General features: G+C 43.4%; 1 protein-coding gene across 1 annotated transcript; it reads right to left on the reverse strand.

The window, feature by feature from the left end:
- Nucleotides 1–3,311: 3,311 nt before the first annotated feature.
- On the reverse strand, nt 3,312–16,245 carry LOC104640866 (glutathione S-transferase 3). The gene is given in 11 exon segments (XM_075749991.1): nt 3,312–4,050; nt 4,053–4,101; nt 4,661–4,677; nt 4,680–4,790; nt 5,933–5,974; nt 5,977–6,042; nt 6,045–6,076; nt 7,799–7,931; nt 8,689–8,728; nt 12,933–13,037; nt 16,033–16,245. Coding segments are annotated over 11 exon segments (900 nt in total). The 3' UTR covers nt 3,312–3,958.
- Between the last annotated feature and the right edge of the window lie 918 nt (nt 16,246–17,163).

Consider the following 17,163-nt stretch of genomic DNA (forward strand, 5'->3'; position numbering starts at 1 on the left):
TCACCAGGAACGGTAACTTGTACTAAAGCCTATATCCTGGACTCACTATCAAATCAATGACAATTTTCCCAGCACTTTCAATGGGAATGAGCTTGCAATTCCATTGACAACGAGGCTTTTAAACCACAACAGGTTGTGTAGGACCACAACCCTTCATCCCGCTAAGCGTAACTTTTACCTGGCTATCAGAATGGTGCTGCAGGCTGAGTTGTACATAAACAGGTCTTACCAGAGCAAGGGTTGAAGACAAACCCAGGTCCTTCTTGGAAAATACATCAAAACCGCCTGTCTAACACCTAAGTGCTCAGGGACAGTTAAGAGTGAAACATCCTGAGGTTATCATGCTTTCTTAACTAATTTTGAGCCAGGAATTATTGTGCCAGCAACATCGAGAGACATAGGAATAAACAGCAACAAACACCTGTGTATCTTCTGTCTTGAAGGCTGGTAACAGAACTGAAGTGCTCTGATGTGTCTTAAAATCATTACCAAAGTTTAGCTAAAGACCTAAATAATTACTGCTAGAGAGCTGTACAAGGACTCGAGGATACTGAGTATGGGGATCTTTTACAAAGTCTTAGATCTAAGCTGATTTCCTCCCTAGTTTCCCCAGATTTGGAAGATCATGATAACAAATAGTCAGTAGACCTGTCACTCGGTACAGGCTGGAAACTAAACTGGCAAACCTATGTGGGAATATGCAGGTAAGAAAAGCTACGTCCTTAGGCAGGGTTAACCCACAACACTGTCACACCGTGTAGCCAGTGATGATAGTGTAAGCAAAACCAGCTGTAGATGTTATATGGAGAAGTACACACTAGCTCCTGTATAAACATATTTAGGTGTCCTCATCTCAAACCAAATCAAGAAGATAAATAAAAAATAACCAAATAGAATACAAGTTCTCCTCAACAATTTACTGAAATATCAGGAAATGACCCATCATTTGGGCCAGACCTGGAGCATTGCAGGGTATGTCTATGCTGGTGGTCTCGAACAGGATTATGATTTTTAACATAATTTCTTAACTGTGCTTTGGCTCCCATCACAGTGCGATCTTGGAGTGTACAAATGGAATTCTTCCTGGATGAAATTAAACTGAAAGATGTGCTCCAAAAGTGCACCAAATGGAGTTTAAATGGCATTCAGTCCACACAACCACTCTTGAGCTAGGCTGAAGTAACTCTGTCCCCAAACATGTACAGTGTTGATGACAAGGTTTCAGTACCAACCATTCTTCTGTTCACATTCATTGCTACTGTGCCACTCTATTTACTAAAAGGCATGACCACCAGCTATTAGGCTTAGCACTAAACAGTAGAGGCAGTCACCTCCTGTATCTTCTGCATCTTTGCTTGTGAAACATTTGAACAGCATTACACCACAACTTTTCTCATATTCTGGAGAAAAAGTTCACTTAGCAAGGAATTAAGATCAACAACTACAGGGTTTTCCAAACTTTAGCATTAAAGCCAATCTGAGATTAAACCAAGGACTAAACTGTAATTGCATTTGACATTAGGAAGGCAGGTGACAGAGAAGCCAGTGTAGGTCAAGATAAACCTTGTATTCCAGGCAATGAGCAAAAAGTATTTGTAGTGCTGAGAACTTCAGTCATGCTGAAGCTGGAGATTGATGACCTCTCAAGTGGGGACACTCATTCATCAAATATCAGATGAGTGTACTCACTGCATTCCAAGGTCTGCCGCCAAGCAGCATCTTATTTCTCAACCCATAGCTAACACAGGAATTAAATAATGTCATTAGGGATTGAGCACAAGTCTTTCCTTGTAAACTATATCATCAATATAGAACTATAAATAACAGATATGAAACCCCAAGATATCCTACAGAGCAGCTTTTCAAAGCATAAGTACCATTTATCAAAGTGATTAAAACATCTGAAATTCCATTGTCATCTGCTGAAACCATAGCTTTTTTTTTTTAAAAAAAAAAAGAGGGGAAAAGGAATAACATTTTGAGCATGGCAGGTATTAGATTTTAGATAGGAACTATACCAGGTTTGTGTGATGGTTTACCACCTCTCCTTCACATCTCCCTTCTCTGGCTTACAAATGCAAATGAAATGCCTTTGCATGAGGCATACGGGTTAACAAGGATCGCCTTCTGTGTTGGGTTTTGCGTGGCAAGGTTTTGGTAGTGGGGGGGCTACAGGGGTGGCTTCTGTGAGAAGCTGCTAGAAGCTTCCCCTGTGTCTGACAGAGCCAATGCCAGCCGGCTCCAAGACGGACCCGCCGCTGGCCAAGGCAAGGCCAATCGGCGCCTCTGTGATAACATAGTTAAGAAGGGAAAAAACAGTTAGAGAGAGCTTTTGCAGCCGGAAAGAGGAGTGAGAAGATGTAAGAAACTCTGCAGACACCAGGTCATTGCAGAAGGAGGGCAGGAGGTGCTCCAGGCACTGGAGCAGGAGATCCCCCTGCAGCCCGTGGTGAAGACCATGGTGAAGCAGGCTGTTCCCCTGCAGCCCCATGGAGGGAGGATGAGGGGGTGTAGAGATTCCACCTGCAGCCTGTGGAGGACCCCACGCCGGAGCAGGTGGAGGCACCTGAAGGAGGCTGTGGCCCCGTGGGAAGCCCGCGCTGGAGCAAGCTCCTGGCAGGACCTGTGGACCCGTGGAGAGAGGAGCCCATGCCAGAGCAGGTTTGCTGACAGGACTTGTGACCCGTGGGGGACCCACGCTGGAGCAGTCTGCTCCTGAGGGTCTGCACCCCGTGGAGGAGACTCACGTTGGAGCAGTTCGTGAGGGACTGTCTCCTGTGAGAGGGACCCCACGCTGGAGCAGGGGAACGATGAGAGGAGTCCTCCCCTGAGGATGAAGAAGCAGCAGAAACACCGTGTGATGAACTGACCGTAACCCCCACTCCCCATCCCCCTGTGCCACTGCGGGGGGCGGAGGTTGAAGCCGGGAGTGAAGTTGAGCCTGGGAAGATGGGAGGGGTGGGGGGAGGTGTTTTTAAGATTTGGTTTTATTTCTCATTCCTCTACTCTGTTTTGCTTAGTAATAAATAAGATGAATTCCCTCTCTAAGTTCGGTCTGTTTTGCTCGTGATGATAATTAGAGAATGATCTCTCCCTGTCCTTATCTCGACCCGTAAGTTTTTTTTCATTGTACCTTTTCTCCCCTGTCTAATGAAAGAGGGGAGTGATAGAGCGGCTCTGGTGGGCACCTGGCCCTCAGCCAGGGTCAACCCACCACACCTTCATATCAAGTATAAAGGATTTATCCTCCAAGAAAAGTAAAAATGAAGTTTGCAAGCCCCAACTTTCATTCATGACACAACATGACAGCATAAAAATAGAAAGTTTATTTGATGAGAACAGATCCTCTAGATACAGCAGTTACACAAAAATGCCATTTGGCAGTCAATTTGTTTCCTAATTCAGTAACAAAAGAAAAGTGCAGCTTAGTTATAAAGGCACAATGCTGACATTTCAGACAAGTCACTGATGTCTAACAGAACTAGCAAGAGAAACACGTCCCTCCTCCCTCCTTTAAAAAACACTTGTTTCATTTGTCCACAGTGATACTACAAACAATAAAGGTCTGAATTGGAAGCAATCATCATACAAAAATCTGATCTGGATCTCAGAAGAAAGTCCTCAGAAGTAGCAGAACATGCTGAAGCTGTCAGTCAGCAACTCACGTTTCTTTTTTGCTCTTCCAAAAAGTCTCCAGGAAGACAGCATGCTTGCTGCCATTTCACTTGCTTAAAATTACCAGAAAAAATCTCAAGAAGAAAGAAGAAAAAAATAGGCTAGTAGTAAAATGTTATAAAAAATAACTGCCTACTGTATTTTGTATAAGCGAACATGAGACATTGCCTATTGAAACTCCTTTCGGAACACCCCTTCACCTTCTCTCTGCAGTGTAATTGTACATGTGCAATCTGACAGCTCTCTCAAACCGAAGCACAGCTGTTGTTATAGACCAGGCACACTAATTCGCTTTTACGTCATAATACATGCGGAGAACTGTCCTCACAGTCTCCACGTATTTATCATCAGGAACAGGTTTTCTCTGGCTTCCTGCTCCAGAAATTTCTTGATTGTGGGGATGCTGCTTATCCTTGCTTTAAATGCCTAAAAGGTAAACAGTAAGAACATGGTATTTAAAGAACAGAAAGTAACCCAAGAAAAAAACAATTTTACTGATTTATGTAACATCCTTTAACAAGTCATATGTGGAAGCAAGACAAGAAATATATTTTTAGCTATGGATGAATTTTACTCCCCCTCACCCCAACCTTGTTATTTTAAACATTAATAAAATAGCCCTCTGTCTTGTATTGATATGGGATGAAGTGGAAACAGCTATTTGTGGTTTCAGATGTGTACTTTTTACTCAAATCACTTCTTGTGATCCAGAAAATATCTTCTGCTTAAAAGTATCGCAGAACTGGTGAGGGGAAGGGAAAAAAAAGGGAGGGTGAATTTCTTCAGATCTGTACAGGAATTACTCCAGAAAATAATAGATCCTCTAGATGAAACATATTACGAGGTTCTTCCTAAAGCAAGCAGAGCAAGACTACAATGAAAAAGGAGTGACAAATGCTCTTGTTTTGTGGAATTGTTTACACACAACAGACTTTGAAATATCATTTATCCCATTTCCAGCCATACGAATGTATTGTTAGTGTACCTGTAACTGAGGAAAGCTGAGAGCATGTCTGACTTCTTCTCTTCTACCATTAAAATGGCTTCTAGAAGATGAACATCTGCCCAGCTAAAACTGTTGCCAACAAGAAAATCCTGCCCATGGTCTTTCAAACCTAGAATTGTCATAAATGAAAACATTCAGATGTGGATAGCCAGCTGCATTGATGTTTTCAAAATGCACAGGCACACCTTCTTGGACAATACTTACTGCCTCCTCTTCTTTCACCTTTCTCTCCCATGCAACCAGGGATGCTACTGGGGGGGAATGTGGGCCCTGTGCCTGCAGTCGCTGATCATTTTACAGGATATCTATGACCAGTCTTGATAGCGGCAATCTAGAACCCCAGGGTTCCTCTTACCCATCCTTCCTTCCTACAGCCCTGGGTAACCCCACGTACTGGACTACAGGGTTAGATACCTCCTTGGAATTCACTCCTTTCCAGCCTAATAAATCTTGATTTTTTTCTGTATGTAGTTACAGCTTCAGTGGGACAATAGAGACTGCAAAAGAGAGGTGATCAGCCTAAAGCACTGGGGCTAGGATGCAAGAAGTGGAATCTAGGGCAGAATGAACTCCAGCCATCTATAGGAGAGCTGGTATTTAAGTGGGAAACCATCTTCCCTTTAGTCTTTAAAACAGAAAGCAGCTATTTCTGCCAGATTATCTTGTCTGTGTATATTAATTTCCACTGAGAGCACCTGTTAGATGCTGTCTATCAAAGGATCAGTTAGAGAAACAGCAAGATTCCAGTAGGCAGAGCACTCAGACTAGAAGACAGCAGTGATAGTTGTGTATTACTGTGGTTAAAAAACCACGTAGATGTATTCGAAATGTAAACAAAGCTGACAATTAGCTATTCTACAATGGCATTGCATTTGCAAGGCAATTTACAACGGTTTCATTTCTCCTAAAAACAGGGAGTTGCTATTTTAAACTGTATATAGCTATGTGTACATGTTCAATAGGATGTTCATAGGATCCTAACAGTTTTGAGCCGAAGGGGATACTTGGACCCTTCAGTCTGAATGCTGGTGCTGCTCAGACCATGAAATCTCACTTAGGAATTTCTGCATTTAACCCGCCTCAACTTGTCTGGTACTGCTCTGACCTCCCTCTCATCTCTCCAGCCTGCAGACAGTATGATATCCTGGTTTAAAGTATTGCACTGACACTCTTCTGCTTCTGCTTTTGGTAAAATACCCAGTGTTCCCATTGTTATCCTTCCAGAACAATGGAAAGAAATGATCCTCCTACATACCTTTTCATATGCTGGGAAATATCTGCTTGTTGCCTTTGAACTATAACAGCTCGTTGTTTCTCTTTATCCTCAGCTGATAAGAATGGGAACATCAAAATGAACCCATAAGATCATCGGTTCCTCCAACATACATATCAATCCTTAAAACCAAAAACAAACATAAACCTTAAATTAGAAGGTGCCTTTATAAGCAGAGTTTTCTTAGATTTGTGTTGGGATAGTATAACTTGAATTTCGTACCCTCTCATGAAAATTATTTTTGCAGTTAAAAAAAAAAAAAGGTCAGAGTCTATAACACTATAGTGTTGTTCGCACTCGCTTGCCTCATTGTGCAGGATTAAACAGGATTGTACAGAAGTTAAAAAAGTTTAACTTTGGTGTTACAGATCTCTTCATCATCACCAAAGAAACACACAGCACCACAAGAAGTCATCCCCAACTGGCTTAGTCTTCTGGGTCTATCCCACCTTCAGGGTTTCATCCAAAGTCCAAGTGGTACCAAACAGAATCATAATGAGGTGGGAACATGAAGTTTACCAGGTTCTGCATCTAGCTAAATTAGTAGTACAGCAGTTCTTCAGATCATCCCTTTTATCCATTTTTCCAGAGCTCTGACAGCAGGTTTTTGTACTGTAGACATGACTCAAATTTAAATTAAAGTTCTCATAAATATGAAAAATATCTGGTAAAATAGTCTAACAAAGTCTTCTAACCATCCTATGTCATAAGAGATTTGAGTTCCTGCTGTGGAATAAGACTAACTGCAGTTTTTTGTTGTCAGGCAACAGCTTCCTTGAAAAAGCCTCTGTAAGGATTAAACATGTTATGTGCAATAAGAAGCTATCAAATATTCCTGCAAGCTTAATGTATGCCAGCTTCTTGCCTGCATCTATCTGGTCTTCCAAAACTGCACTCGCAGATTATACAAGACTTAAACCTGGAACTAACCACAGCAAGCTTTCCTTGAAACACTGATGCTTCCTTGCCCCTGCCCAAGAACAAATCAACAGCAGGAATAGGCCCCAGGCTAAATCTAAAACTTGATGGAAGAGAATTCTGTTTGAAGGAAGAGGTATGCAAGGAATACAAGCTAGAGGAAATGATAGCTTATTAACAACACAAAGAAGCTCATAAGCTGTGACTGAGGCTCCTTCTAAATATTAATTCTTTTTGTTACTTCCCTGAACCTGCTTCAGCCAATTCTTCAACCATTTGCACCGTTTAATGGCAGTTTATTGTAAAGTATCTATTAAATTAGAACCTTTACTAGCTGCCCTTTAGCTTTCCTTCTCTTGAAAAACAACAGGAAATGGCCATTTAAAAGGCTACATATTGAGATAGCCCACTCACATTTTTTTTCCTTCACACAGATACCACATCAAGACCTGGATTTAATTTCACAAGAAAACCAGTTTTTCAACAGCTTTTAGCTGTTCTTTCCCTAAAGACCTAAAACATGCACTTTTTACAGTGCTGTGGAACATCATGCAATTGCAGATAACATCAGTGACAGATCATATTTTGCAGCCAAAGTTAAAAACTAACCATTGCTTTCCAAAGATTTCTGTTTACAAAAGTAGTTCAACATTTACATGCAGTCACCTCTCACATACCTGTGTCAATCTTTAGTATTAATCTTTTACTAAAAGCACAATAAACCTCTGCCTCAAATATTTTTATGTAAAAATAATCAAATTAGAACAAATCACTTGGCTTGCATCTACTGTGGCCTGTTAGGTTCACTGCAAGTTGCGTGCCACTGAGGCACACAGATGATTCTCTGGGCGTGCAAGTGTACAATCAGTTCTAGTTGTATCTAAGCTACTATAATGAACTCAAGAAGAGTAGTACTGTTACAGTACAGGGCTCTCTCCTTCAGGTCCTTCCCATAGAGGTTGTACTTTGCCGCTATGTAGCTGAGGATGGCTCTGGTCTGCACCATCTTCATCCCATCCATCTCCACCATGGGCACTTGCTGAAACAGCAGGGATCCACCTAAATGGAAAGCCACGTGTTATTCTACTGGATCTAATAACTCCACATCAGATTCTTGCTGTCTTTAGACAATCATTACTTTTATGGTGACCTTGCTGTGGGTAGTCATTATATTAAACTGGAGTTCCTCATGCAAGCAATAAATTACAGTGGTGCAGACAAATTAAACTGCAGAACACAATTATTGTGGATTATCCATCCTTGCTTTAAAAAAATTTCACTGAAGTTGCAGTCAGGACTGTGTACAACAGTTTTTATGCTGAAATTGAAATACAGTGGAGACAATCACACTAAACATATCGACTGAGTAAAAAAGTATCTAATTCAAAATAGATTTTTAAAATTCTGTTCCATTATTTAAAATACAGTTGAAGCAAATGTCAGATCCCCAAATTTTTCTCTTATAACCAGTATTTTAAGTTAAATCAGGACATTTAACGAAGTTTTAGGATATGCTTTTTCAAGTTACTGAAGTTACCTGGGTAAGTTTGTGGGACCAGGTGGGACACATAGACCAAACAGAGAACAGAACAACCCAGAGTCATGGGAAACTCTCCAGGTTGGAAAGACATTCAATTTCCAATTGCATCTGTCCACATATGGGAAAAAAGCCTCTGCAGCTCTTCACAGCTCTCAGTTTTACTCCCCTCTCTGCTGTGTGGAAAGAAAGCCCCCCACAGTCTTCAAAGTCTTCTCTTCACACATCTTCTCTGAGATCAAGTCTGGCCACACTCTTCTTCAGGTTCATGTGGACTCACTTGCAGGAGCTTCTCATACTGCTCTCGGGTTTCCAAAAACTCTTCTCAAACTGACAAAACAGAATGAGGAAGAAGAGGAAATGAGTGTCTTTTTACATTTCTAGAAACAGATAAACTTTTAAGGAAGAGAATAAAAGGAAAAGAATATGTATCATTCCAGATATGGCTCTAAGGAGAAACTACCAAGGGCAGAAGCACTGGCAAAACCTCTTGGACTGTCATGTTTGACAACTGCTGCTAAAGGCACCCTAGCAGAAAAACAGGCAATAAGAACTGGAGTGAGGATGTTGTTTGGTACTGAACAGGCAATTTAATGCGAGACAGTCAACAATACAGGCTAGGCTGTCCTTAAATGCTCTCTGGTATGTGAAAAAAGCTCTGCTGCGGGATACAAGTCCATGGGACCTGATGAGTTGCATCTGCGCGTCTTGAGGGAACTGGCAGATGAAGTGGCCAGGCCACTCGCCATCATGGTTGAGAAGTCCTGGCGGTCTGGTGAAGTTCCCGCCGACTGGAAGAGGGGGAACATAACCCCCACTTTTAAGAAGGGAAAAAAGGAAGACCCAGGGAACAACACGCTGGTCAGTCTCACCTCCGTGCCTGGCAAGATTATGGAGCAGACCCTCCTGGAGACTATGCTCAGGCACATGGAAAACAAGGAGGTGATTGGTGACAGCCAGCACGGCTTCACTAGGGGCAAATCGTGCCTGACAAACTTGGTGGCCTTCTATGATGGGGTTACAGCGTCCGTGGATAAGGGAAGGGCAACTGACGTCATCTACCTGGACTTGTGCAAGGCATTTGACACTGTCCCACATGACGTCCTTGTCTCTCAATTGGAGAGACATGGATTCGATGGATGGACCACTCGGTGGATAAGGAATTGGCTGGATGGTCGCACTCAAAGAGTTGTGGTCAATGGCTCAATGTCCAAGTGGAGAACAGTGACGAGTGGTGTTCCTCAGGGGTCGGTACTGGGACCGGCACTGTTCAGCATCTTTGTTGGTGACATGGACAGTGGGATCGAGTGCACCCTCAGTTTGCCGACGGCACCAAGCTGTGTGGTGTGGTCGACACGCTGGAGGGAAGGGATGCCATCCAGAGGGACCTTGACAGGCTGGAGAGGTGGGCCCGTGCGAACCACATGAAGTTCAACAAGGCCAAATGCAAGGTCCTGCACGTGGGTACCAGTACCTGAAGGGGCCTACAGGAAAGATGGTGAGGGACTGTTTATGAGGGAGTGTAGTGACAGGACAAGGGGTAATGGGCTCAAGCTGAAGGAGGGTCGATTTAGATTAGATGTTAGAAAGAAATTCTTTACTGTGAGAGTGGTGAGGCACTGGAACAGGTTGCCCAGAGAAGTTGTGGAGGCCCCATCCCTGACAGTGTTCAAGGCCAGGTTGGATGGGGCTTTGGGCAATGTGGTCTAGTGGAGGGTGTCCCTGCCCATGGCAGGGGGGTTGGAACTAGATGATCTTTGAGGTCCCTTCCAACCCAAACCATTCTATGATTCTATGATTCTATATTTTGATCGGGGAGCTAGACAGGAACAAGTTCTTAGAAAGTTAAAACAAAGCTTTTACAAAATAATATAAAAGTAGTATGCCCATGAGGAAGTTTATTTCAGAAGCATGTTTAGGACCCCTAAAGATGAATTATTCAGTAGATGAGAAACAAAAAGATAGAGAATTGCCTGTGATCTGAATGATGTAGTTATGTTCAATATGGCTGAGGATGGCTTGTCCAATCAGTGCTAGTACAGAGGAATTCAGTTCAAGATTAAGAGACCAAAGTTAGACGTCTACATGTACATGTTTGCATGTGCCATACATGTCTATAGTCAATGTAGACCATGGAGACTAGAAAATGATTGAGCTTACCAATCCCAAGATGCCTAGCTATGGACTCCCAAGGATCCTTCTGCAGTCAACCTCTCTCAGAACATCTGTGCCACTTATGTTAATAATTAATATCTACTAATTATATTAATAATCTACTGGGAAACCCCAGAAGATTAATACAGTGCCAATGTTCAACCATACTAAGTGTGATCACAGAGTCTAAAATTCAGAACTCAAGTTTCTGCTGATGAAAAGCTGGGAAAAGAATATCCCAAGGGAAAATATAATAATCAGTACCTGTCAACAGCTTTTTTTTAAATTAAAAAAAGGAAAGGAAAAAGGAAAAAGGAAAAAGGAAAGGAGAAAGGAGAAAGGAGAGAGGAGAGGAGAGGAGAGGAGAGGAGAGGAGAGGAGAGGAGAGGAGAGGAGAGGAGAGGAGAGGAGAGGAGAGGAGAGGAGAGGAGAGGAGAGGAGAGGAAAGGAAAAGGAAAGGAAAAGAAAAGAGGGAATTAAAACATAGGAACAAATAATGCAGGGAAACAGCCAGCTGTGTCTTCTGTAAAGCCTTCAAATAAAGACTGGTGATCTTTTTGAAAAACTTGTCTTCCTTGGCTCAGTATAAGGGTAACTATATGAAGTGTAACAGCCTACCATATAAAAGAGCACAATGAAGCAACTACTAGTCCCTTCTGTCCTCAAACTGAATTATCAGTTTATAACCAAGATAGATAGAAAATGCGTAAGTAAATTATATCCTGTGGTGGGTTGACCCTGGCTGGAGGCCAGGTGCCCACTAAAGCTGCTCTGTCACTGCCCTCCTCAGCTGGACATGGGAGAAAAAAATATAACGAATCGCTCGTGGGTCAAGATAAGGACAGGGAGAGATCACTCACCAATTATCGTCACAAGCAAAACAAATTCGACTTAGGGAGAAAATTAATTCAACTTACTACCAATCAAACCAGAGTAGGATAATGAAAATAAAACCAAATCTTAAAACATCTTCCCTCCATCCCTCCCTTCTTCCTGGCTCAACTTCATTTCCAATTTCTCCACCTCCCCCTGCCCCCAGCGGCACAGGGGACGGGGAATGGGGGTTGTGGTCAATTCATCCCACATTGCCTCTGCCACTCCTTCCTCCTCAGGGGGAGGACTCCTCACACTCTTCCCCTGCTCCAGTGTGGGGTCCCTCCCACAGGAGACAGTCCTCCACCAACTTCTCCAACACGAGTCCTTCCCACGGGCTACAGTTCTTCCTGAACTGCTCCAACGGGGGTCCCTTCCATGGGGTGCAGACCTTCAGGAACAGACTGCTCCAGAGTGGGTCCCCCATGGGGGTCACAGCCTATTTCACGTGCATCTGCCTGCTCCAGCGTGGGGTCCTCCCCGGGCTGCAGGTGGATATCTGCTCCACCATGAACCTCCATGGGCTGCAGGGGGACAGCCTGCTTCACCATGGTCTTCTCCACGGGCTGTAGGGGGATCTCTGCTCCAGTGCCTGGAGCACCTCCTCCCCCTCCTTCTTCACTGACCTTGGTGTCTGCAGAGTTGTTCCTCTCACATATTTTCACTCCTCTCTTCTGGCTGATGTTGCACAGCATTTTTTTCCCCTTATTAACTCTGTTATCCCAGAGGCGCTACCACTGTCACTAATGGGCTCGGCCTTGGCCAGTGATGAGTCAGTCTTGGAGCCCACTGGCATTGGCTCTATCAGACATGGGGGAAGCTTCTAGCAGCTTCTCACAGAAAGCCACCCCTGTAGCCCCCCCCACTACCAAAACCCGGCCAGGCGAACTCAATACATATCCCATAAAAAAAAATATTTTAAAGCCGTGTCTTGCTTCTCTGGTTTACCCAGACATTTTTCTTCCTTCTCTGAGATTTCTAATTTCCTACACATGCGAGTCAATTTGCTCAGTTCACCCTTTTAAGCCTCATCTAAATGATGCAAGGAAGATAAAATATATTTTGTGCTATAGCTTATTGTGGAGGATGCCGCCAGTGAAGTGAAAAATAAAATAAAAATCTGTGTGTGAACACCCAACTGAAAACAAAAAGACTCAAGAAAGTAAATTTGTTGCTGTTTTACTTGGCACGGATAACACTTGTTATGGCCAGGAACACATCTATCATTCAGCACAACAGCTCTGAGTCAGTAATTGAATGCTTAATTAAGCATTACGCATTCTTGCATTAAGCAAGAAACTGTTTACAGTGTCATTGCTCAGAAGACATGTAACTTGAAGCCATACTTTTGTGTGCCTTAAGTAAGAGTGTTTAATTACACTGAACAGCTAATGCTCATTTACTATTGTGTCTATGGATGCCTTTTCTTTTTTGGTTCATAACCTGTGATCTGCCTCAAAGACAAGCATACCAATCTGCAGCTCAAAGTTAAAAACGCTAAAACAAACCTCAACCCCAGCTGCAGCTAACAACCAGCGAACTGACTCCATCTTGCCTCTTCCATCAAAGTAGTAAAGTTTTGGGTTTTCCCGGCCATGACTTCAAACTTCCCGTTACCTAAAACAGTTATAAAAGATAATAAATTAATAATGATACAAAAAATCTGATGGCAGCTCGAATAACGGTTCACAGGTCACTCACATGAAATTTAAGTTAATTTTTGACAAAACTTTTCAGTAAAGTTTCAGTCTAAACTGATTTGGTTTTACTGCTGCACAGTGAAGTCACAGTATTTCATAGTGTTTTAATTCCCCTAAAATTCAGGAAAAATAAGCATCAAGTTGATAAGTAGGAGATACAGAAAAAATTAATAAAGGAAATCCTTAAAACTTTTAGAAAATATATGTTTTAACACTAGAGTTACTCAATCATCACTAAAAGCCAAGTTTTGTTCAAAGGGGAGAAGAGGCAATAGACAGGTTTTCAAATCTGGCAGTATCAAAGAATGCCAAAAGTATCTAAACATTAATTCTACACGTACTTAGTGAAGTATGGGAATATATTTTCAAAGTCACTCACTTTTCTTTCTAGCTGTGGTGATCCAAGGTAAGTATGGGATCTGGAAGTAATAGAAACTTCAAAAGAATGACCAGATTCTTCTGAATTAATCCAGATTAAACGACAAAGATTCAGACTGTTGCAGTACTTATCCATCTACTGGTTGCATTTCTTTCTATTATTAAACCCTGCTGCTAAGCAAAACTTTATAGGCTTTTCAGTTGATCAAATACACTGTGATTTTTAAGCAGCATTTTAGTTCTTGAATGGCTTCATAAACAAGGCTATTGTTATTTTTTTTTAATAGACTAGTGTTTAGGTCTCAGCAGGAATTGGATTCCACTGTAGAGCCATAAGCCAAGGGAGCATCAAATTTCATCATACTGGCATTTCACATGCAGAACTCTCTAATAGGAACTCCTCGCTGCAACTGAGAGCTGTTTTCCCTCTGTAGGGAGATCTCTTGTCGCTTCCAACCCACAGTTCAAGTAATTCTGGAAAAAAGCCTGTTGGCATGCAAACAATAACCTCCAGTTCCCAATGTTGCAAGAGTTCCTTCATAAGCGGAGGGAAAAAACGACTTTTGAAAGACCTTGAGCGCACAGGAGGCAAGAGATCTGTTTGCTAGCCAAAAGGCACGAAAATAGAACACAAAATACAAGACTGCATCTGACCACCAGAATTCAAATGAGCCAGGTTATTCAGCCCTTCACGCCTGCTTAGGGGCCTCCATTTCTTCTTAGGTAATTCATTGGGATCTCAAACATTGCTGAGTAGTATCTATACTGCTAATAAATACAACAGTGCATAAGAAACAGAAAAAAGACTAAAGAAAAGTATCAGTGTGAATGACAAGAAAGAACAGAATGAAACAGGAATTGCTCATAATACAGCTAAATTCACAGAAGAAGAAAAAAAATCACCTTCAGCTTTTTTTAACTTGAAGTTTAAAAAATTAAAGAAACAGAAGAGTCACTTTTCTTCAGTGCACCTTCCTAAGACATGCTCCTAGCAGGCCAACTGACATGTCACAGGAGATAAGCAAGTCACTGTTGCCAAGTACACGTCAATGCAGCAAAGGCAAACGGAAGGTAAAGACATGGTGGATGCTTGTCTTGGAAATACAGGGGGACCAACAGGCTTTGAAGCAAGCTGTAGCATTCTGGTTCCTAAGGCTACCATGTAATATTGGAAGAGAAAGTCCAACTTGTGAACTGAAATCTGATGGAAAGACACTACCCTGGGGATGGGCAAAGGGCTTCTCCCTTCCCTGCTCTTCTTACCAGCAGGGAAAATGCCAATTTGCAGTCAGGAGCTGCAATTGCAGGTAGGTTGCTGGCCATTCCCCTCAGCCTGGTATCTCAACAGCAAAAGGTACTTGGGGAAAAAAAAGATCTGAATTTAGTCCCTTGTTGTGATTTATGGAGGCCACTTGGGCTAACAGGGGGAAAGAGGGAACATAAATACTCGTGCAAGGAGTCATGGCTCCCATGCTAGCCACATAGACCAGAAGAACATTGGTGAAGAATGCCAGGAGACCAGCAGCGCCTGGCATGTCCTGCAGATCCAAGACTTCAGGACCCAATTTTCACTGCTTGCCTTCAGCAGCCCTCAGCCCAACAGCAGCCGCTCTTTTTTACTCTGCATCATGTAACACCAACCTGGGGGGAAAGTCTCCTACTCAGTGTATGACAGGTAGTTGTCTCCCAGGCCATCGACTCCAACCCCTTCCATCCATGACAAGTTCTTTGTAGATGTGAGATGAAGAGTGGTTCGTATTATTAAATGGGAGGCAACGTGCTGACAGTTGGTGGTGGGTTAGAGGCAAAGAGCCAAACAGAGCAAGCTCTGATATAAGAGATGAGAAATGCTGGAGTACGCACTTCTTGTACAAGTGCTCGTGAAGTCCAGAGCGACAGCCCCAGGCCAGGGAGGCTATCTCCTGACCAGACACCCGAGTGCCAACCCCAGCCCAGCACAGCCCCCCACACACCACGAGAGCCAAGCCAGCCAGAGGGCACCAGGGTGGTGAGGGGAAAAGAGAAATCACAGAAACTCACATTATTCACGCAAAGAATTAAAAAAAATAAATAATAAACCCAAGAGAAGGTACGCAGCTTTTAACTAGCGAGGCAGCAGTTGCTTCCCGCCACACACCCCCCGCACGTCGCAGCGGGCGGCTACTCCGTGAGGAAAGCAGCCGAGCCGAGCCGAGCCGAGCCGCGCCGAGCCCGCCGAACCGAGCGCCCGCCCGCACCCACCTGCCCCGCCAGCAGCTGCAGTCGCCACCGCTTCGCTCCCAGTCTCCGCGCTAAGCAGCGGTGACAAGCGGGACAGCCACCAATAGAAAGCCGCTGATCTGCATATTTCGCAACGGCTTCTGGGAGGAAAATATAACCCAAGGAAAAACACTAAATATTTTTAAGCGCTTTAGTCAGACAAGTTTTATTGTTACAATGAGGTGAATCCACAGTATCTGTCACTGCACTGGCAGTCTGGGCAGCTCGCCGTATCATTAAGATGATTTGATATTCTGACCCTTATATAGTGCTGCGACCGCAAACTTGTTCTGGATGTGAGGGCGATCTGGCTGCGACATCTGTCACCCCATTGATCGCCAGGGTTGATTCGGCTGATCTGGCTGGCTAGGCGGGTGTCCCCTTCCTCCCTCACCGCTCCATGTGCGTCCCTCCCGAAGCTGCGCGCTCGGTCGAAGAGGACGACCTTCCCCGATAGAGACGTACCGTTCATCGGTCAAGGGTATACGGTAGCTGCGCTCCCCTGCTAGAACCTCCAAACAAGCTCAAGGTCCATTTGTAGGAGAACGTAGGGTAGTCAAGCTTCCAAGACTGCAGACACATCCAAGTGAGGCGCTGCATGGGGCAGTCTGCCATTGTTTTGTGCCGCCAGAAACGGCCGGTTTACACACTCAACAAAACGTCCTCTCCACATTTAAGCTTATTTGCGCTGCCGGGGGAGGCAACAGGGAACTGTAACTTTAATTTGTATCCCTGAGGCTTCAGTTTGTTTCTTCTCCCATTTCCATCCCCAGTCACCTACAAATCCTTGAGTTCCTTGCCTTACACACACCACTTACAATCCAGCATCTTTACACTTATAAATGTATTTTTTCACCTAGTTCATCATCTGTACAAGTGCTTTTACACCCACTTGAAGAGTTAGCAAAAGGGCTAACTAAGGGCTAACTAATCAACTGTTTTTAAGTTATTAACTGTCTTCAGCTTCTACTGCCTTGAAAGTAGAAGGCAGAGGTGACACAAGACAGAACAAGAATAGAATAGAACAGAATAGAATAATTTCAGTTGGAAGGGACCTACAATGACCACCTAGTCCAACTGCCTGTCCTTCTTCCTTCTTCCAAGGTGTTATGGATCTTCCATTTTAATTCAGCGTTGCAGTTAGTTTCAGAAGAGTTGGCATCCAAGGGCTAAACTTTACACGAAGCTCTTGGTATACTGCAGAAATTACATGCTTAGACTCACATCACATGGCCAATGAACCAGCACAAAGAGCACAGCTGCCAGGAGGTAGTACTCCTCCAAGAAGGCACCAAATGTAAGGCTTATTTTAAAACAAACAAGCAAGCAAACAAACAAACAAAAACCCCCCACAAACCAACCCCCCCTCCCAACCACAACTAAATAAACA

This window comes from Balearica regulorum, chromosome 3, assembly GCF_011004875.1.
Source record: "Balearica regulorum gibbericeps isolate bBalReg1 chromosome 3, bBalReg1.pri, whole genome shotgun sequence".
Lineage (NCBI taxonomy): Eukaryota > Metazoa > Chordata > Aves > Gruiformes > Gruidae > Balearica > Balearica regulorum.